This window comes from Dicentrarchus labrax, unplaced genomic scaffold, assembly GCF_905237075.1.
Source record: "Dicentrarchus labrax unplaced genomic scaffold, dlabrax2021, whole genome shotgun sequence".
In the NCBI taxonomy this organism is placed as follows: Eukaryota; Metazoa; Chordata; class Actinopteri; family Moronidae; genus Dicentrarchus; species Dicentrarchus labrax.
The window spans coordinates 22,393,593-22,415,853 of record NW_026136721.1 but is presented as its reverse complement, the minus strand read 5'-3'; the positions used below and the strand labels follow the sequence as shown (position 1 = coordinate 22,415,853).

Here is a 22,261-nt window from a genome sequence, read left to right as displayed (position 1 = left end):
CTCATATACGGCTAAAGATCAAACTGTCACATATTCATATCTGAAAAGTCAATAAAGCATAACAACAACTAACATAACATAAATGTGTACATGTACCTTGGTGGAAGAGTCAACAGGTGCTCCTCTTTCCAACAGCTCCTCCACTAAATCCTTGTGTCCCTCCTTTGCTGCCAGATGTAGTGCATTCAGACCATTCTGGAGAGAAAACAAAAAGAAAACATCAACATGATACGTCAAGAAAACAGGTGGTCGTGTGATTATTGCATAACTGAGTGGTTCATATAGAATTACATTACAAGTATTAAGCTCCAGAACATAGAGCTTGAGCGAGATATATATATATATATATATATATATATATATATATATATATATATAATACAGCACCTGCATAAGATACATTATAGGAGGCAGAATATGCAGGGAGTGAACACAATAACATCAATAAGTGCACTGAAATACAGTATTCCTGCATTAAATGCATACTCCCACTGTGAAGTCTACAGTATAATGTAATGTCTTATTATCTTATCTAATTATGCTATATTGTATTCATCTTATGAACATTTAGGCCAGGGGTTAATATTACATTAGAACAATGTTATATGTTGTGGGAACTGTTTCTTCAACAAGATAACAATATAAAAAAGATTTAAATGTTTCTGCGTGTAAAATATGCACTAAAAAATAACTTTCAAATCAATCATACATGTTGATCAAATAAATTCTCACAGTGGGTTGATTCACAGTTCTAAAAATGTTTAATAAACAACAAAAGTACGAGAAGAGAAAATATCTCCTTCAGGCAGATTTTGGCATGAGCATTAAATCAAAGGCCTCTGGTCCATCAACCAGAGCTACAGTTTAGGGAGGAGAGCAGAGTGTAAATATTTCATGCTGACAGGCAATCGCAACATTTACGCAACACACATGCACGCAACAGAGGAAATCTGAGATAGAAATATACAGACACACAGAGGAATGATTCACCTCATCCTCCTCTTCTTCCATCCTGCGCTGTGTGTCTCTCTGAAACGCGCAAACTTAGAAAGTATTTTAAACGGCGTCCTCGATCAGGTCCCCTGCTCTGTTTCTCAAACCAAATGTTAAACTCTCTCTTTCTTCTTTCCTGTCTATGCGTTGCGCTCCTTCATAAGTCTTTTTTTTGGTGCTATTTTCTGTCTTTTGACTTCATAAATAGTTTGCCAAGCTGGATTTAGAAGTGATGGAGCTCCAACCATCAACAGCGCTCCTCTGCCTCCCACCCTCCCCTCCCCTAGTTTAGATCCAAGCTTCTGGGTCTGTCTGGCTTCTTCTTCCCCCCGTAGGCTCTATCAGATGGGTTACAGAGAGGAACTGTGGCTTCTGGCTCTGAAGGTTCTCCTGGCACTGATGTAAAAGAGGAGCTGCTATGCTGCTAACACTTCTATCATTGCCCCCTTCCTTCCCTCCCAACATGCATTCACACACAAATAACCAAATGAATACACACACCTACATACACACACACACACACACACACACACACACACACACACACACACACACACACACACACACACACACATACACAAACTCTCTCTCTCTGTCTGTCTCTCTGGCTAGCCAAATGCCAAACAGCCAAAGGGGTGTCATGTTTCTGCACAGTCATAGAGGGTATGTAGGACACACACACACACACACACACACACACACACACACACACACACACACACACACACACACACACACACACACACAGACAAACATGGATACTCATATTTAGAAGCTACTGAAAATGTCAACCTTTCAAAAAGAAAAAAGAGGGCACTCCTCAGAGGCCAAAGTATCTAAGTGAGTGTCTGGTCAAGTCAGTGACTGTGTCGAAGATATATGACATGACTTTAAATGGTAAAAATGAAAGCCATGATGTCCTAGAATTAAATACTTGAAAAAGTTATTGATGTCTTTATGCAAATAGTTTCTAATGAAAGAAAGTATTGTAATTGAAAAGATAACTTAGTGAAGCACAAATGGCCCTTTGATGGGTTCATGCTTAAATTTCTTGACCAAATCTGAGTCAGCAAGAAGTCATCTGAAGAACTATTTCAACAAATCTTATTCTTGCCTATTGACATTAGTCTCACCCCTGCAGAGTGAAGAACACTGGAAGTGAACTCATAATTCAAATCTTTCATCCTGGTCACAGTTACGTACCACAGCTGCAGTTAACGATTACTTTTATTATCAGTCTGTCAGTTATATTTATGTTATATATATCTATATATCTATATATATATAGATATATATAAATAACTTACAGTTGTACAATTATGTAAAACAGAGAATTCTCCAGTTTGAGAATCTGGAAACAGCAAACATTTGACATTTTTGTTAAATTACTAAACCATTCATCCCTTATCAAAAGTACAACTAAATGATTAACGCAAAATCACACCAACTTCATCTCTCAGCCTCATAGCTCTAGCCCATTATTATGGACTACAGTTGCAATTAACTGTTATTTTCTGTTATTTATATTTTTTTCCCACTACTAATAATAAATAGTTTAGTCTATAAAATTTCATTAAATTGTAAAAAATAAAAAAATGCTCATCATAATTTCCTAGATCCAAAGGTTGCATTTTTTAATTGCTGATTTTGTTTTAAAAAAAAAGCACCAAATCCTCACATTTAAGAATCTGTAACTAGTAAATCATTAACATTTCTGTTTGATAAATTACCAAAACAATTAGTCAGTTACATTGTTGTCAACACATTTTCTGCTGATCTGCTGATCAATTAACTGATTGATTATCCCTATGGAGATCGTCTTTATTATCATCATGCTGCAACCCGTCATCCCATGTTGCACAGTCATCAGATGATGGGTGTGGTTATATGCTCTCATACTTTGGTATGGAGGATGTTCTTGAGGTTTGTCAGGTTGCACTGCCAATGGTTCTAATGTCATCACTCCAGTAAATCATTAAGTCACGTTACTTCAATCAGTGACATTTTCACTGCAGATTGCAACAGGTGAGATGAACAACCTTCTAAATGTGAGTCTAGGTGCTCTTTGCTGCGGCTTGAACATTCAGAAAGTTTCCGTCCTCGGTTCTGAAATGGAGGACTCAATGACACAGCAAGAATTATGCAATCTTATTAGAGCGTTTCAATCACATTTCAACCATTATGTATTCCAGGAGAGACAAGCAAAACTGCCTCTCTCTCTCTCTCTCTCACACACACTAACACACACACACACACACACACACACACACACACACACACACACACACACACACACACACACACACAAACTGATCTAAATCTCCTTTTCTCTGAGCTGTAAGTGAAAGCTTCATTTAGCTAATGGACATAAAGCCCAACGCAGTGATCCCTGGCAGTTTTGTAGTGCTTCCTGGCAGGAGGGAGAGTCCTGTCCAGCGCAGATTAACATTTACGCCCCTATGACCACTGACCTTTGTTATAATCACACATGATGAAAAGAGTTTATCTTGTGTTGTTTGATAGGCCAAAGTACCAGAGGGGGCGAGTGTTAGAGGAAAAAGAGGACATAATGTAAATGCATGCAGATTAAAGAGTAATATCACTCACCAAGGATTAACATTTGGGGAGATTAGAGGGGGAAGTCTGGCCTTTAATTGTAAGGACATGGAAATGAAACAGCTCACATACACAAACACACATATGTGGAAGAAACTCTCTCTCTCACACACTTATACACTAGGCCTATAAACAAAAAACAAGAACCTATAATCTGGGAGCTAAAGTTATCTGTCAAGAAGGTGTTTAATTTATCTCATTCATAAAATCTGTGCAATAGTTTGAGTGTGGAATTGGCCGACAGGATGAGTGTATCTATTTCTCTCCCTCTCTTTAACTGACTTGGACAGCTTTCTGCCCTTGGCGCTGTACTTTGGCCCTCGCCACCCTGTTGCTGCTTTCTAGGATCTTACTCTTGAGTTATTAATGAACACACCGGCAAAGGGAACACTCAAAAGTCTCCCAATATTCATAAATAATTATGTATATTGTGGATATCAAACTGTAACACACCCATTGTGAAAATGGGATGTTGTTCCCCCATGATCCATGCTATAACTAACAGTATTATTTTAATCCAAGTGACAGCACTGTGCTGATATTTATAAATGCCTGAGTGAGTTTCACAAATCCAATTTCTAATTAGGAACATATGAGGTTGTTTAAATCTAACGTCACTGCAGATGTGTTGTAGATTGTTACTTCCAATTAAACAGACCAGATATTTTAGATTTATATAATTACATGTCTGTTAGTGCTCTTATCAACAGAGCTCTGACTCTACTGACTGCAATGCTGACAGCACTCTTACAGATAATGGCTCTGTAATTGTGTGGAGTGCTTTTCCACTGACATGATTCACATCCAGTCGTTTCCTTCAGAGCAATTTTGCTGCTAATAACAGGTAACATGATACTTATGAATGATCATCTCCTATCACTGTGGTGGTTGTGGAAATTGGTATTTCCCTGAAAATATTACTATAGTTCAAATGGCAAATGCCAATGAGCATAGTCAGGGTGGTCATACCACTGTGTTGTAAGAAACCACTCCTCTGCTGCCATCAATGCAAACAATTCATCTGGTTAACATGTGGCAGATCCGCCGTTAAGTACAATCGTACACCTTGATCAGAAAGTGACATTGGTGTTGTGTGCTTTTATTTTGACCACACTCTTCAACTGAAAGACACACATGAAGTGAATATGATTTAAATGAATAGATAGTGGAGCCATGACCATATTATCATAATGATATATGTATGTAATGATGAAGTATCAGGTGACTGGTAGTTACATACAGTATCACTGTCAAACATGCCTGCATAGGAATATAAGTACTGGGCTTTTAGGAATGTGTGCATGTATGTGTATAAGCTTGTGCATGCATTTAAGTACGTGTAGTCAGAAACAGACACACACAAATAGATTGACATTCATGTAATGTAAATTTGAATGTGGCCTCTGACAATAACAATAACAATGGAATAAGTTTGTCTTTGTTGATGTATCTATGTATGTGCGTGTGTGTGATCAGTTATTTAATACAAAGTAAAATGAGCTACAATTAACTGCACAGCTGAGTTGTATCTCGTGTGACTCCCTAACAAAATTACATCAAGGACATTGCAGTATATTGGCCACACTCTCTCAGAAACACTCTCTCTCTTTTACACACACACACACACACACACACACACACACACACACACACACACACACACACACACACACACACACACACACACACACACACACACACACACACACACACAAAGTGAGTGCATCACTGGGATATATATGAAAATGTCACTTGCATTTTTAGTCACCTGACAAGGGCTCAAGTGTGATCATCTGACCCCTGACAGATACTATGAAGGGCAGGACTCTCCTGTTGCAGGGAGAGAGCTGTGTGTGTGTGTGTGTGTGTGTGTGTGTGTGTGTGTGTGTGTGTGTGTGTGTGGCTTCCCTCTTGGTGGACAAAACAAAACCCACAGTGCCCATGACAACAAATAGTAGAGCTATGGGTGGGCAGTGGCCACTTCCGGCCTGCCAACCAATTACAGCCCAGTGTATAAATAGCTGCTAATAAATTGCTGGAAAATTACAACAATGAGACAGAACAAAATATGAGTATCTGATTATATACACGGCCACACACATCACACACTCACATGGCCACACTTCCCATGCTCCCTTAAGCTACCTTGTGACTACTGTAAATCATGTTAACATTGACAGGACAGGGGGAGGGTGAACAGAGATCTAGGGGGAAGTATTTTGCACCCTGCCCAATCCTTCTTCCTTCCGTGGAATGTGGGTGAGGGTGACTATGAGGGGTAAGAACAGCTGTCAGAGGGACACAGAGCCCTCAAATATAGCTGAGACTGGAGGGAAGAATGGGCGTGGAGGAGGGAAGAGGAGGGCACTAATTGTAGATGTGGTTATTATGATGTGAGATAGCGCGCAACCTGTCAGGTTATGGTATGCGGTGACCTAGCTCAGTTGTGTGATGCCACCGTGACACAGCAGCCTGAAGGTGAGCTTCAGCGGGCCTGACAGACAGCAGTTAAAAGCTTTGACCTACTATTGTCACAGTAGCACGTAATGTATGTATGTTACTAGCATTAAACAGCCGATTTAAGCAAACATTTCTGGTGTGCCAATTCTGACCCGATGTGGTTGTAATTAATATTCAAAACTGTAAAAAACATAAAGTGTAGTAAACTAGTTAATTTTTATATTTTCTGTAGCTTCTGTTGTATAGACATGGTAAACACATATATCTCAAATAAAACAAAAACTTGATTTACTTACCTATAAAACAGCTTGTTTTCTTTTACATATATAATGTTCAAAATGAGTCAACACTTGCCGGATAAAATTGGAAATCAATTAGTCTGCTTTGATAGTTAACATAGTATTCTCACACGCAACTGAACTGAATCCTAGATGTGTTTCATAAATGTTTAGTTAGATGCAACTACAAAATTAAGCAGTCAATATTATAATCTGAATCAAGACCTCATAACAAAAACCCAGTTATCCAAAAGCATGACAATTTTTCTTACCTGGTTACAGGTGGTGATGTCTACTCCATTTTTCAGGAAATCCAGGACTTTGTCTATGTTCCCAGCTCTGGCAGCCCGCAGGAAACTGGTGTTACTGTCGGACTAAACAGATGAAGACAGAAAGGAAGTAACATAAGGAACAGGAATACAGGTATGTTTTCAATGTTTCGGTTTCATTAAGTCTCTTAAGGTCTCTTTTTTTTGGTATTCCTGGTACAGGTGGAATACGTATAAAGGTAACAGTAAGGATTAGTTAGAGAACATATTTAGGCCAGACTCTATTTATTATACAAAATATATTGTGTATACCCACACACAAATACAAAAAAATATTTCAGACCATGTAGTTTCCAACGTTTTTACAGACATGATTCATCTCTTAGTTCTATTTATGCTCAAATCCACATTAAAAAATTAAGTCAGTTTAGAATGATGGATGTGGCTTGTTATTGCTGTGCATGATGGGAGTTTATCTGATGTAAAAGGCTAATGCAGAGGGTTCAGAGAGGGTTTTATCATTTTATGGAAGTCAGACTTCCTGCTTGTATCAATAGTTTGTCTGAGTAGGCTATTCTAAATTTAACCACCAGCTATCAAGACTGCACAAGCAGCTGCAACAAACACACACACACACACACACACACACACACACACACACACACACACACACACACACACATACACATACACATACACACACACACACAAACGCACACACAAACACGTTTTGCTGCATTTATGTAGGATATCCACTGAATTTAAAGTTGACTTTAAAGGTCACTGAACTCCTCACAGTGTATACTCAGGGAGGATGTTTTACAGTTGAACCTTATTATCAAAGCTGACACATTTTGCATTTCAGTGTAAATTAAATATTTTTTAAATGTAACAAGTAAGAAAAATACAAAAACAAAAACAAATATCTTAAAGTTGCACTAAGAAGAATAAGGGTCCAAAATATTTGAAAATGTACAATATAAAGTCTGTTGGTATATTACTCATTAATCTATTTGATTATTCAACTATTTGTCTGGTAAAAATGTCAGAAAATTGAGAAAAATGCACATAAAAAAATGTCTGGAGCTTTTATTGTGCCGCATGAACACACTACTCTTACAAAAGAATACGGTCTACATTAATCTGAATGAGCATTGACAAGGTTTTAACCTTTTCAGTGGGACAGTAACACATCAGTCAAACACCATTGGGTGTTAACTTGTTAGGTCAGCACAATTAAACTCCCCATTGCATGTCTGGGATGAGGCCACAACCATGTGTAAGGTCAAGGGTCAGACGTCTCACACACACACACCCCCACAGAAAAGAGCGCTTCTTCAGTGCAACATATGTAATAGAAAAGCTGATGAACCGTGTTTCTGTCCACCTCTTACCAGTGAATCATCAACGTCAGATCCAGAGTCAGCTGCTCCGTAGTAGTCCGTGTGATGGTTTGAATCTTTGTCACTCCCACTGCTCCTACAAGTTTTATCTGATCCACATGCTTTACATGTTGCTGCATTGCCCATGGTTACCATCCAAATCAGGTAATAATTCCCCAAGATGAAACTGTGGCCTTTCCTCACTCACTTCACTTCACTCACTGTTTGCTATTATCATATGCTCCACCAAAGTCCACTCCTTGCAGTTTCTCACTTTGCGTCCTTAGGTTAAAAGCCTCTCCAGCGCACTTTCCTGTTGCTTGCCTGCATCAGTCAATCTTACATCCATTAAATCTCACTTACGTTACTAATACCACCACTTTTTCCCCTCTCTGTGCCCTTTTATTCCTTTTCTTCATCCAGTCTTGGATACCTCTGTCTTAGGGTGTGCACTGAGTCTAGCCAAGGCCCAGTCATGCCTACTCCTCCTATACCTCTCCTCTCTCTCTGTAGGATAACAACTGCAGCCATAAACACTAAACCCTCACTGTCTCTCTAGCCTTGGCTATTTTTACCTTTCCAGACCCTCTCTCCAGTGAAGACCACAACCCCTTGCTGTGTGTACCCAGGGTGGGGTGCGTGACAGCTGGGGATGGAGTCAAGCTGGAGACCGCATGGCCTGCGGTGCTCTCCAGGAACGCCGGGGGTCATGGTGGAATGATAGTCGAGCCTTAACACAGCACTCAAATTTCTGTAACCTTACGCAAAACACATTGTTCATCATTCAGAAAACAGCACATCCTTTTACAGCCATGGTTGCAGAATATCCCAGATACTGGTTAAAAATTTGGATAACAAGTTTATATGCCTCTTCAGACTGTAATTACAAATGCACATCATAACAGACTTGCAAACAGGTAACAAAACCAGAAACATTACACTGAATGCAGTAGTACACAGAAGGCACTGTCAGTACTGTCTGTCTATGTTTCAGTATGTCTCTCATTCGTCTCCACGCCAAGCAAACCCCCACATAAGCACAGATTGGATTGATTGAGAACCAGCTGTAATCTCTCTATCTTTACAGGATTTGACCTGCAGTTCATCATGTACTGGAGGATACTGGATTATACACTATACAGTACTCTGTCCAAATGTATATGTATGCTTACACCGGAGGAACATCAAAACTCTACTCAGTATCATAAACATCTCATTAGCAGCTGCATTTATGTGCACACAAGGCCACTTACGGTAATTTAAAACCACTGTCAAGGCCTGCATTATCATACCAAGTATACTCACACAATATTAATTTGATGAGAACAAGAGCTGTCAAACAAGTTTGATTCAAATAAAGTAACCTGAGTGTGTGCCACCTAGTGTATTCAGAAGTAATTTATTATATAAAGTACTATTTACAGTTCACAAAGTTTGAGTAGATTAGACATTCTTTTATTTCAAGTGTTAGTTGTATTTGTGTTTACATCACAGCCACAGAAAATACAAATAATATAATACTTGAAATGTGGTTCCACTTAACAGTTAAACCACCACACATCAGTGCTTACGGTTAAACTCCAAGTAACAATAGCAAAAAACAGGAGGCATTTCAGCCTCATCTTCCAGCATGAGCGAAACACAGGCAGTTATAATGCCTTTGTAAACAGCTGGATTGTTTAAAATACTGTAGAAGCATCTGTTCTGTCTGTTCTTTTGACTCCCCTCATTTTCGTTCTCCATGAATTTCTACTTCATATTCAACATATTCTTTCATTTTAAATATCACCAAAAGATTGCCCCATACAACGTCTGATACCATCAGCATGTGACCTCCCTCTGAGCTTGAGCCTTTCTCACATCTGTCATCTATTCCACCATCATCCATCTCCCTCACCCTACATGATAAATCATCTGAGAGGACAGCAGGACAGCAAACCACAGCACACTGTAACTGGTCAACCACATACACATCTGTGCAACCCCCACAACCCACTCCCACACACAATATCCTAACACCAACACCAACAGCATACACTTGAACCCATGGGGGCATGTGTTGGGGAAATCAAAATGGTAGCATGAATCAAACTTGAGGATATGACTTCGTCAGAGGATTGTGTGTGTTTTACCTGCCGCTTTCGCTCGGCTCTCTCGCGCTGCCGTCTCCTCCTCTCCCTGGCTTTCTGTAGAGCTCTGTACTCGACACTTTGCTCGAACTCTCGAGCTTTCTTCAGGTGGGCTGCAGCATGGGCCATGACTTCACCTTTCTACCTCTCAAAACATTTTTTTACTAGGTAGTAAAGTTACACTTAGTTAACTTTCATACGTCCTTAACTAACACTAAGCACCACATACAGTTAAACATAGCAAATTAGTGTTTTGAACTAAACAAAATTCCTTAGACCATGGATTGGCTCAAAAAATCCTCCTGTCTCAAACTAAGAGTTTCCCTGCTTTTCAGTTCTTCTCATCAGTCTTCTCTCTCTTCTTAGGAGAAAGCTCAAGTGGAAAATCAGCCTTTATCCATCCAAATCAACGCAGGAAAAAGCTACTGGATTTTCACATTCTCACACAAAATGCTCAGAGGTCCCCATGTCCATATATGCTGACTGAAAGTTAACCATTCATGTGCACAAACATGAGAGAGGGACAATGACTGAAGGGTTGCTGAATGATGAGAGTAAGACCCATCCGCTTACTCACTACATATCCCACACACACACACACACACACACACACACACACAAACATAGTGAATGACCCAGTCCAGATGTACATGAAAACCCTACTCCAAGAGAACAGATGTGGCTACAAAACGTGTTGGTGTGTGTGTGTGTGTGTGTGAGAGAGAGAGAGTGTGTGTGTGTGTGTGTGTGTGTGTGTGTGTGTGTGTGTGTGTGTGTGTGTATGTGGGCTACAGTCATAGGAAAAGTGTTTATTGTGTGAGGGGTTTAGGGAGGCTACATGCCAACAGCCAGCTGACTGCTACAGCCGTAACTACTCTCTCTCTTACTACCGCTGTGAAAGTGCAGTCTATCCTGAGGGAAAGAGGGACACATGAGTTGAAAAGGAAGTTTAATTGGTGAGGAGGGGAGATGGGTTGGACTAAAGGGACAGAATGAAATAAGGTGAATATTAAAACCATTTTGTGATTATCCAGTGTTTCCAGCGCTTCCATAAAAGAGCAGCAAGGTAGAAATGAAAATCAACTTTTGTGTATATGCAAAGGTTCAACCAAAGAACCAAATGAGTCAGTAAACAATGTCATACAATTAGTAGTATTTTCATGTGTCTTATTTTAGCTAAACATTATAATGTTTTTTTTTCCTTTTTGTTTTGTACATTGCTTTCCATCTTCTTCTGTTCATTTCACAGATCAAGTTGAAGGCTAAACCTTTTGGAGATGTTAGGGGATTTGTGAACTTACATGATCGCAAAATCAGTGACATTAATGGTCTTCTTGTGTGTCTTTGTGGAAAGACCTTAAAATGGAGTAAGTATGAACGCATTGGACATGAGTGGGTTCAACAGTGTGTTTGATTTCTGAAGAAAAAAATACATCTACAATACAGAAAGAAGAAGACAATACAGATGAGTGAGGTATTTGGGGACAAAAAGAGGACATGAATATAACAGTTTATTAAATAAATGAAAGCAATAATGAAGAGGATGAAAAAAGGGGCAGCTGAGAGGAAGAGAAACAAGAGTAGGGCGGAAGAAAAACAGGGTGAACTTGGGTACAGGCTGTCCTTCTGTGAGCAAGCAGAGAAGACGGGAGGCACCACCCGGTCCAGAGGGGGACTAGTGAGCAGGGAGCACAGAACAGTGGCTCCCAATCACCTGCAAGTTACAGGCTTCCCCCTGCATGGGGGGGGAAGTGGGTCGGTCTGAATCTCAACTGCACTGCATCGTCGGTACTGGTAGCTGATGGAATATGATTTGACAGCTTGTGTGTGTGTGTGTGTGTGTGTGTGTGTGTGTGTGTGTGTGTGTGTGTGTGTGTGTGTGTGTGTGTGTGCGCGCGTGCGTCCGTGTATGTGTGTGCCACCAGTAGACGGGTGTCAAGGTCTCTCTCTGTCAATGCAGCTAATGTTAAGAGTTTTAAATTTCAGCACCAGGGACAGGGACACGATCTCACACCTCTATTTTTGATCACACATTCTGCCTGATATGTTTTCACCACAACAACATCAGCAACATATCTTTCTTCTAGTAGCCGTGAATGGGACAGATCTGCTGAATCACTGCACACTGTAATGCAGTCTAAAATGTTCTACTCGGGTGCATAAAGCCTGAGTGCTTCATTCAGTTCCATAATGATCCTGCTGTAGGAACGTTTCTGTGGATGTGCTCTGCTCCTCTAGCAGCCTCTGCTGGTGAAATGTGGAATAAGGTATTTTTTTTCTTAAGGCGACAGCTATTAATCTTTGTATTAACATAGTAAATAGAGGATGGTTTTTTTTGGTATCATTTTGCATCATTATTCTTTAATACTGACATTCTAAACAAAATAAAGAATTCATTAGATCTACTTATTTAATTAATTAATTAATCAGTGTTTAAATACCATCAAAATTAATCAAAAGTGTCCTTTATATTGTATGCATATTATTCGCTTCCTAGGAATAACTATGTGCACATTATATGTCTCATCTAATCTTTCGAAGGACCAGTGTATAAGATTTTGTAGCATCTAGTGGTGAAGTTTTAGATTGTAACTAACTAAACAGTGTGTAGGAGAAACTACGGTGGCCGCGAAACTCACGAAAAACGTGAAAGGCCCTATCTACAGCCAGTGTCTAGTTAGTCCGTTAAAGGCTACTGTAGAATCACGGTCTGCCAATAGATCCTTCTAAATGTTACACACGGGACCATTAAAGTCCTAAAAATCGAAAGTCAAACACAAAGAAAATCCCAATAACACACAGTAGGTTGTGCAATGCAAGCAGATCTAAATTACTGCATTGCCTGACTTCTTGAGTTTCAGATTTAACAGACAGAATCTATAATCTTATTGATCCGCATGTTAGTTGAGCCTGAAACTGTTCTTACTGTGATATTGTTACAGTTGTGTGTGTGCGCACACAGTATGTCTTTATTAATACTATTCTACTAACTTTCCAGTGTCTATACATAAGCAAAGGGTGATCACTGACCTCAATTGATCCCATCCATCACTCTTCCAAGATAATGAGGATTAGGTGAATACATTAAAAACTAAGTGTAAGTGTGTGTTAGTGGCCATTTAGGAGTCATATTACATTGAAGGGGGGAGGGGGGAGGGCACCATAGAGACTTGATGCGAGCTTTTGTTTCTGTTTAGTGGATCTCATACATGGGGAGGGGTTAATGGTCTGATTTTCATTTTATAGATCCAAAGGCTTTTATACGGCCCATTAGGACTCTATGATAGGCAGATATGGGAGACGCAGACACCAGCACACATCTCTTCATGAGCCTGTTCATATGCTTCAAATTGTAAGTGGATGTGTATGCAGGTGTTGTATATGTGTTTCATCACGTGCACACACACATTTACATTTATGAATGTAGATTTGCTTGTAGACATTTTGAAGTGAGAAATTACCAAATTAACACAATGTTGTCTGCAAGTTTATTTTCATATCATACTGACGTGACCTCACATGAACCAGTGACTGCCTGGGAAGTTGGAGAAATGCATTAATCGATTATATGATATGCTTTGGAACATATAGCTAGCTGTAATGTAAAGAAAATCATTTAAAATAAATGACCTAAAACATACAAAAACATTTGTTTCCTTAAGCCATCCCTCTGCTCCTGGGAGCTAGTATCGTATTGTTTTTCAGTTCTTGGATGTTGCTGTTGTTGTTGTTGATGATTTGTCTTCCTGATAATGGAGCTACAGTGCTGACTAGTGGAGTTCTGCCAGTGATGAGTGTCTGGCAGTATACAATGCATCTGAGATTTAATGGAAGGTGGGTCTTTCTGTTTAAGATGACTCATTTAGACTTCTTGAAGCCCTTGCATCTTTTATGACCATAGTTTTCAACCCCCTCCCAAATGCCCCTTACTGGGAAATGATGTTTTCATTAGTGCTTACATCTGTTTGGTAGAAGTGATGCATTAGGCTCATGCTAACCTGGTAAGTGAGTGTGCAGTAACAACATCAACAGCAACTTTTTAAAAGAGTGGATTATAAGGCAAATCCAAAGCGACGCAACTGCTTTCCACATTTTAATACTTTTCCATTACTATCGACACAAGTGCAGCACTGATTGATCTAGGGCCACTGCCATAGCTACTGGATGAGAAAACTCCTGTACAGCAAATTCAGTAGATTCTTTTCTAAACAAGATTCAGTTCTGAAAAGTTTAATTAACTTCTTATGTTGAGAAATTATGTTTTATTATAGAGATGTCAAGGCTTAAAAGAATAGTTTCCAGCAAGTTACAGCACCTGAAGTGAAATAGTTTTGGGACATGAGTCCCTGTAAATGGATTGAATAAAATGAAATACAAGGTCAAGGTAAAGGTTATTTTATTTGTTCCCATCGTTAGATTGGGTTTGCAGTAAAAGAAAAAACAAATTTGCCTAACCACCTACATTGTGGAGCTTTGGAGAAATTATTTCCCCCCCTTTACCCCCTATATGCTACGTTAAATAACTCTTGGCTCCAGCTCTATATGTAACGCAGAGACATCACAGTGGTATAGATCTTCCAATCTAACTGTCGACAAGAAAGCCAATAAGCGTGTTTCCCAAAATATTCCAAAACTATTCCTTTAAAGGATCAGTGTCACCCTGCACCTCCAACTGTGAAGGAGAAGCTACGGAGCTACAAAAAGCTCGAAAAATGCGAAAGGTCCTATCTAGAGCCAGTGTTTGGTTTGTTTGTTCTCGGCTACTGCAGAAACATGGTGGTTCAACATGGCTTGGAAGGCAACCTGCAGCATCTGTAGATATAAAGGGCTCTAAGGTAACAAAAACATTCTTATTTTGAGTAGATAATGAAATGAAAACACAGTTATGGATTCACTCGACTCCACACTGGACCTCTACAGAATAGTACTATATGTTTTGGTCACCGTCAGCTGTAGTAAACAACACTTGGAACCCGGGCTTCACTTCACTATCTTATTTCAGACCATGAGACAACTCATACGGAAACCTAAGGAAAATTTTTTATAGAATTTATGCTCAAGACAACAACAGGAAGTCCGCAGTGCCAACACTGAAGCTCGAAGAATATGCGTGCGCACAAACACACTTTCACACTTTCACACACACACACACACACACACACACACACACACACACACAGCTCACCCTTTCCCTTCGGGATATTGATTCTAACTGCAGCTGAACCCTGCACCACATGACTGTAACATGAGAAAATCAACCCAGCAGTTTTACAACCTGCCGAAATCCAAAACCATAAGTTTTCTGTTGAAGGGTTCTTAATGGAGGTGGTGTAAGTGTTTGTGCTTAAATGGCAGTTAAAAAAACAACGGTCTAAACAGAAAGACTGCTGCAACTTTAGAAGGTTTTCGAAAGCTTCAACAGAGGAATGGGGTATGTGACAAACCCGTGGGCTTCATAAATCAACCAACAAGCTCTACAAGACAACTGATTTACACTTCATAGTGCTATAGGTAGGCTCCTATAAATATTGGTAATGGCTAAATTGCTAGTCTACAATATAAATTACGCCTGACTTGTGTCAACAAATAGCAGAGTGAACAAAATACAGAGCAGACAGTAATGGATCAGCTCACAGATATGATTTAAATGTCAAGTCATCTTGCAGTCTCTTTTACTGGTTAAGAAAGGTCAGAGCTATAAAGGACATAACACACACTAACTCTCTCTCCGACTCCCTCTCTATCGGTCTCTTACAAAACCAAATCACACAGAGTCAAATTTAATAGCAAGTGGACAAAGCAGGCGATTGAGAATCCAGATCACAGAATCCGGACCACACCCACATATAGTGAGTAGTAACACTGAGACATGGGTGGGGAGGGAACAGAGAAATGCAATGTGGATGGGACATATAACCTTGGTACAGTCACATGATACGCCCAGAGAGAGAGACGACTAGATGGAGAAACTCAAGAAGGCCACACCCTGTTGTAATTGAAGCAGTAGCACATTCACACACGGACACCTGCTCGCACACAATTGGATAAATCTGATTTGTGACTTAGCTGATTTACCAGTAATATTTGCACATCTCGTCCTTCAGTGTTTCTACAATATTAACAAGCCTCCCCACTTCCACAGACAGACAAGTAGCAGCCCTAGTCAAACAGCAGCACTACATTAACTGATTGCTTGCAGCTCCTGCTTTTTGCCACATTAGGCCACAGCCTTCAACATCCTTTTTTTGAGGCAAACTACGAGTACTGTATAAGAAATGAGTAAGCAACTGATTACATCCGTAAATTCATTATTCACTTCCCACAGCTGATGCCAGGTTTATGAGGTGTTATATCTAAAAGCTACCAGTAAAATGCAATGCCATGACCTCCTGATACAGGAGGCTTGGTATAATACCTACTGCCTTGGAAATGGCCGTCATACAAATTTATGGCTTTCCCTTTTTTTACGCTTTGAAGTGCTGCCCAAGTCCCTTGGGAACACATGACGTCAGTTTGCCGTTCCTGTTAATGAGATGAGAGAGAGAGAGACCTGGAGTCCACTGGAAAATATTCCATGCCATCACACTGCAGATGCTATCAATGCTAAGTAATGTCAATATCCTGGTATTAGGGTGTTATGAACTTGAGATTGTAGGAAGCGTGTGAAGAAGCCTGTAATGTAATGGATCAAGGGAGCATTTTGTTTCAGGTCATAGGATCTAGAAGATGTGCATGTACTGTTCAGAACAGTAAAACACAAAGCACTCAGTTATGCATTGTGACGTTCTTTGGCTAAATCAGCTTTCTATAGCTAAATTTTAATAGTAAGAACATGTAAAAAGATGTCGGCGTTACACAGTTTTGCCAAAGAAACTCAAATTGACTTGTGCACATTTGAACGTATATGAGACAAAGCTGAATTGACTAAAAGATCAGAGACTGTGAACAAAAGCAAATTGTCTAAATGCTCATTTGTGTCTAACTAATCTTGAAATCTGACCAATTTCAACCTCCAGACCACATGCAGAAAGCAACAGCCCCCAAATGTTGCATGCATTTGCAGAACACTGAGAAACACAGTTTCCGTTTTACCACTCTGACCCACAGTTCATGTGCTAAAATGTTGGCAGAATCTTCTTCCATCTGATGGCTGATCTCATCCAGCGTCAGAAGACAAAGGGTACTGAGGCAGAAACTGATTTCACCTCCAAGTTGAATGTATAATGAATAATGAAGCGCATGACCTAAAATTTGCGGCAGTACACGGCCATACCAGGAATGCTGAGTGATACTGTCGGAAGTAGAGAGAGAGGGACCTAATGTAATATTACACTGTGCGTGTGAGAGAGAAAAGGATTCAGACTAAATAAAACAGATGTGAGGTCAATTATAAACATTTAATCACGCTTTTCAGTTCCGTTCTGGGCTAAAACCAATGATGAGTTTGAGTTGGTGCACAGCAAGCATTTAGACCTAAGGTGTACATAATAAAAGCCCATTCAGATATAATAGGAGTGTGGACATTAAACAAGCATTAAGGTGGTTTTACAAAACTGCACTCTTCTGATTCTCCAACTGCTGCAGGAGTTAGAAATTGCACCACAGCCTCTTGCTCAGCACGTGGCAAAAGCAGTCTTGTGTTTTTTGCCGACATATATATGTGTGTGTGTGTGTGTGTGTGTGTGTGTGTGTGTGTGTGTGTGTGTGTGTGTGTGTGTGTGTGTGTCTGTTTGCCTCTGTCTGTGTGTAGTGCTATGAGCCATGCTATTCTCTCAACACAGCAAAAAGCTTTGATGCATTTTCCTATGAGAAAACCTTCACTTACTCGACTCAAACATGATGAGAGGCTGTGGAGAGGGGGGGAGGGAGGTGGAAGGTGTAGAGGGAGTTGATGAGAGACAGAGAGAGAGAGAGAGAGAGAGACAAAGAGAGAGGAAGAGAGAGAGAGAGAGAGAGAGAGCACATTTACATGAAGGTGTTTGAGCTGAGCTTCTGAGAAGTCCATTGATCCCGAACCACGCCCTCCTCTCTCTCCCTCTGTCTGACGGGAAACTGAGTTATAAGGCCATAATGAATAATTGACATCTAAATGCCTCCCACTGCCCTCCAGTCCAGAAACACCTGCTCTCTATACAGCATGACTGGTAAAAGATGCAGCTTAAGATAACATGCTTCTATAATCATCTCCTTATAGCCTTATATCCTGCAGCTGTGGCCAGTTAATGCAGTCATCTTCATGCATTATGTACTCTCACTGTCTCTCCTTATAACAAAGTTTGCTTTGTCACTTTTTGACTTTGTCTGTGTTCTTTTGATGAACAGCCTTCACCTAAACAAGAAAATAAAGATGAGAAACTATGACTCATGAAGTGATGCTATCGCTGCCCTTCAAAACATCCATCAGGGTAAAACAAGACAGAGGGAGATGGTGTCAGAAATAACTTGGCCACCCCAACAAGGTATGAGGTACCATGACTACCAAGAAGGACAGTCCAGGAGTGTCAGGACGTTGTTTGTACCCAAATATAGACATGCTGATGGCCCATATGGATGTTGTATCCAGGACAGGAATACCAATGCTTTTCTCACAACCCTATCACCGTTACACAGTATGGAAACTCATACGAAACCCAAAGAGAACCATCACATGACTGTTGCTTGTATATTGCATCAGAGCCAGGCTACAAAGAGACTATTTGGTATTTGGAGACCTGAGTATCATGCCAAATATGGTCACTCTCTAAGGTGAACTCTGGATATGAATATTTGTTGCGATTTCTTCAGGTCAACTTTACACGCAGTGGTGGATATGGTTCAGAACAACAGAAAGAAGATCAGAGCTGAAACGATTAGCTGACTGACATGAAAATTAATCTGCAACTTTTTGATGATCAGATAATCGTTTGGTTTCCTTTTCAATTACTACAACTACTTTTTCTTTAAATGTGAGGATTTTCTGCTTCTTTCAGTTTTATAATATTGTAAATTGTATCTAATTGGGTTTTGGACTGTTGATTGAACAAAACAAGAGCTCTGGTAATCTGCAGCCCAAAAGACAATAACAATACTGCTGAAATGATTAGTCAATTAATCTATTAGTCAGTTGGCTAAAAACAACAGTTTTAATAATCAACTATATAAGTTATAAGTTATACCAAAGATTCTATGGTTCCAGTTTGTGAGGATTTGCTTGCTTTTAAATTATATATCTTTGACAGTGTAAACAAACAAACACACAGTATCTTGCTGAATCATGCCTGAATATTGTACACAAAAATGCAGAACCAAGCAGGTATTTCTTTCTATTAATTCTTAATAGCTGTTGGTAACCATCAATAGAGGTGCTAGAGTGGTTGACTTGCGGTCCTTCCCAGTTCTCTGTGTAGGCACTTATAACCAGACCAGTGCTCTAACAGCTCTGGTAAATACAGCTATGTAATGCTGACTGTGTTTGGGTGTGTGTATGTACATACAACCTGTATAACGGCACCTTACAGAGACCCCGATTGGCCGAACACTCTTATTGGACATCATTCATTGGAAGACAGCTATGGCTTTGGGTGTGTGTGTGTGTGTGTGTGTGTGTGTGTGTGTGTGTGTGTGTGTGTGTGTGTGTGTGTGGCTGTTCAGAGGTAATGTAATGAAGGCCATGGCTCCATTAGGACCCCCTTCCTGCAGAAGCCCATCATACCACTCCCAGTGGAGACCCAAAGACAGACGGATAGGCAGGCAGACACAGAAAAGCAGTGGAGACACGGACAGAGAGATGAAAATGTCAAAGGCTGCAGTGAAATCTGACCTCCTGGCACATCAGTATCTCATTGTAGAGACCAGTGGTGGAGAGGAGTGTGGGGCAGACAGGGTGAAGGGAGGGAGGGAGGGAGGTATATTGGAGGGAATGAGAGATAAACAGGAATGACAGCCAAGAAGACAAGGAGAAAACTCAAAGAGTCAAACCCCTATTTTAAGGCAGTGAGAAGAAGTGAGGCTCTGGAGGAGAAAAGATGGATGGCCAGCTGAAGAAAAAAGGGGAAGGAATGTGGGCGAGGAAGAGATGTAATACAAAGGGAAAGAGGAGATGATACAGTAAGTTCACTCGAAAGGGGATCTTTAAAGCTAAGCAAGAAGTAGGTCAAGTTGTGTAGTCATAAACAAAAGTCATCTCTAATATAAGAGGCTAACCCTAACCCTAAGGTCAGAACATTTAACAATTGGAGATAACAAATTCCTTATCTATTCTTATATGCTGCAGTACTCAAACTTATCTCTGAGAGCTTATATCTAAAAGGTGGCCAGTAAGTCCCAGCTGAAGCCTGGAGGTTCTAAAATTTCAATTATCAATATCAGACTGCAGTGGACATAAAATCCAGTCCTTGAATTGATCTCTGCAAACTGAGCTCTTAAGTACCCACTATCCAACCAAAAGGGAAGTGGACTAGCACAGGCAGAGGGTTGACAAATTATGACGCAGTCTCTGTATTGTTCAGACAGAGGAGAAATCCAACTGCGGGAAGCAATCAGTCAACACCAGTCCAGAACAGCGAGTAAATGCCCAGTGACACAGGTTCGGTGAGCACAGAGACATGGACACATAGCCACTTGGCTAGGGAGAAGCTATTTTTCTCCAGGACAATCACACAAGAGACAGGCGGTATTTTTAGACCTGCGATTAAGAGCCTCACATCACACTGTCATTTTCTCTTTTTGTCTCAAGTACGTAGATGTGTTATTCCTGTCGTGAGCTCCGTCTCAACAATAAGTTTTATTAGTTATATTTCACTGGAAGTTTCCCTTACCTGCCAGTTCATGTTTTGCATCTCTAACACTTTTTCTCTATCACAGAGGCTCCACCAGCTTAAAGAGTCAGTTCCCCAGTATCACAGAAAACATACTTTTCCACTTAACCTCTACTGGCACTGAGCCCTGTATATAGTTATTTTTAGAGATTATGGGCATTATACAATAAAATACTATATAATGGAGTTGATTGCAAACTTTATATTAGAAACAATGTCCTATTAACTCTGGGTAACTTGGAGACATTGCTGTGAACAATTTTCACTGGAAGGTATTGTAAGTAAAAACTATCCACAGCAAGGTCTATAAAACCAGGTTATTGTTTCTGTTCAACAAATTTAACCAAAACTATCTACAGGGCTAGATGCGATTAAATACTCAGAAGAAGGTAGAATTTAATCGTAGCTTTTGGAGTGCAATAGGCATTACTTTAAAATGCACAATAATGTAAGCTAAGCAATCAAAATGTGCCGTTAAAGCTCTGTTAATCAATACATTTATCAACAATAAATGAAATGACTGCACGTAATATGAAACAGGTGCATAATGAACCCACAGAGAATTCCCACCCAGCTCTGTAGCTCTTTAAAGCTTTCTCGCTCTCTTGGCTCATTGCTGCATTTTTTAATGCACACAAATTTACTTCCATCTCACTGCTTTCATGAACCCAAATAGGCATGGCATGTTTTCAGCAAAAACAGCTCTGATAAAACCACTGTACCTATTAAGGAGGACTATTTATCATCTGTATGGGTACACTGTAAATGGTACATTCAACTCTCATAACTTCCAGCATAGCCACACCCAGCTTCAATCCGGTGGGTGTGTTGGGCCTTTAAACAACAGTAAGCCATTGTTTACTGAGTGCTACCTCTATCATTTTTATTTTATTTTTGTCCTTACTAACGCAAAGTCCTACTCTTGGTCAGGGTGTAGACAAAGAGCCCAGACAGACCAACCAGTAGGGTTGATGCCACGACAATGACATGATCATTCAATCACTGCCACTTGTGATCGATCAATAGAGCTAAGTTGGAGGCACTGCTGCTGGGGACTCAACATGGATCTCTGCAGTGGTAAACCATTCTTCCCCTGCACTGCCCAGGTGCCTCTGATAGTGTGTGCTACCTTAACAGATTTTGACCTTCAACTATCCAAAACTACTTTAAGGTGGACCAAAAGGAACACATTTACTCTCATGTGCCATTTCAAGTCCAAAAATGTTCTCTGGAAGAATACTGTGTTTTTTGTGATTTAGGTGAAGTGACCCTCACAAAACCAATTTTAGCTGCCAAAAGGAGCTTCGATGGAGGATGAGAGAAGTAAAAACAACAACA

The 22,261-nt window shown here is 40.1% G+C and overlaps 1 protein-coding gene and 1 long non-coding RNA gene across 2 annotated transcripts in view; one reads left to right on the top strand and one right to left on the bottom strand.

Annotated features, from left to right (window-relative positions):
- The window catches only part of LOC127354626 (ankyrin-2-like), a 44,279-nt gene extending 35,782 nt beyond the window's left edge, over nt 1–8,497 (bottom strand). The window contains exons 1-3 of the mRNA XM_051384643.1: nt 8,011–8,497; nt 6,620–6,721; nt 97–195 (exon numbers count right to left, since the gene is read on the bottom strand). Coding sequence (XP_051240603.1) covers nt 97–195; nt 6,620–6,721; nt 8,011–8,154 — 345 coding nt within the window. The 5' untranslated portion in view covers nt 8,155–8,497. The remainder of the gene's footprint in view (nt 1–96; nt 196–6,619; nt 6,722–8,010) is intronic.
- On the top strand, nt 6,715–11,247 carry LOC127354647 (uncharacterized). The gene is made up of 3 exons (XR_007881600.1): nt 6,715–6,770; nt 8,014–8,163; nt 10,494–11,247. It is a non-coding gene; the product is annotated as an uncharacterized LOC127354647 (long non-coding RNA).
- The last annotated feature ends 11,014 nt before the right edge of the window (nt 11,248–22,261 follow it).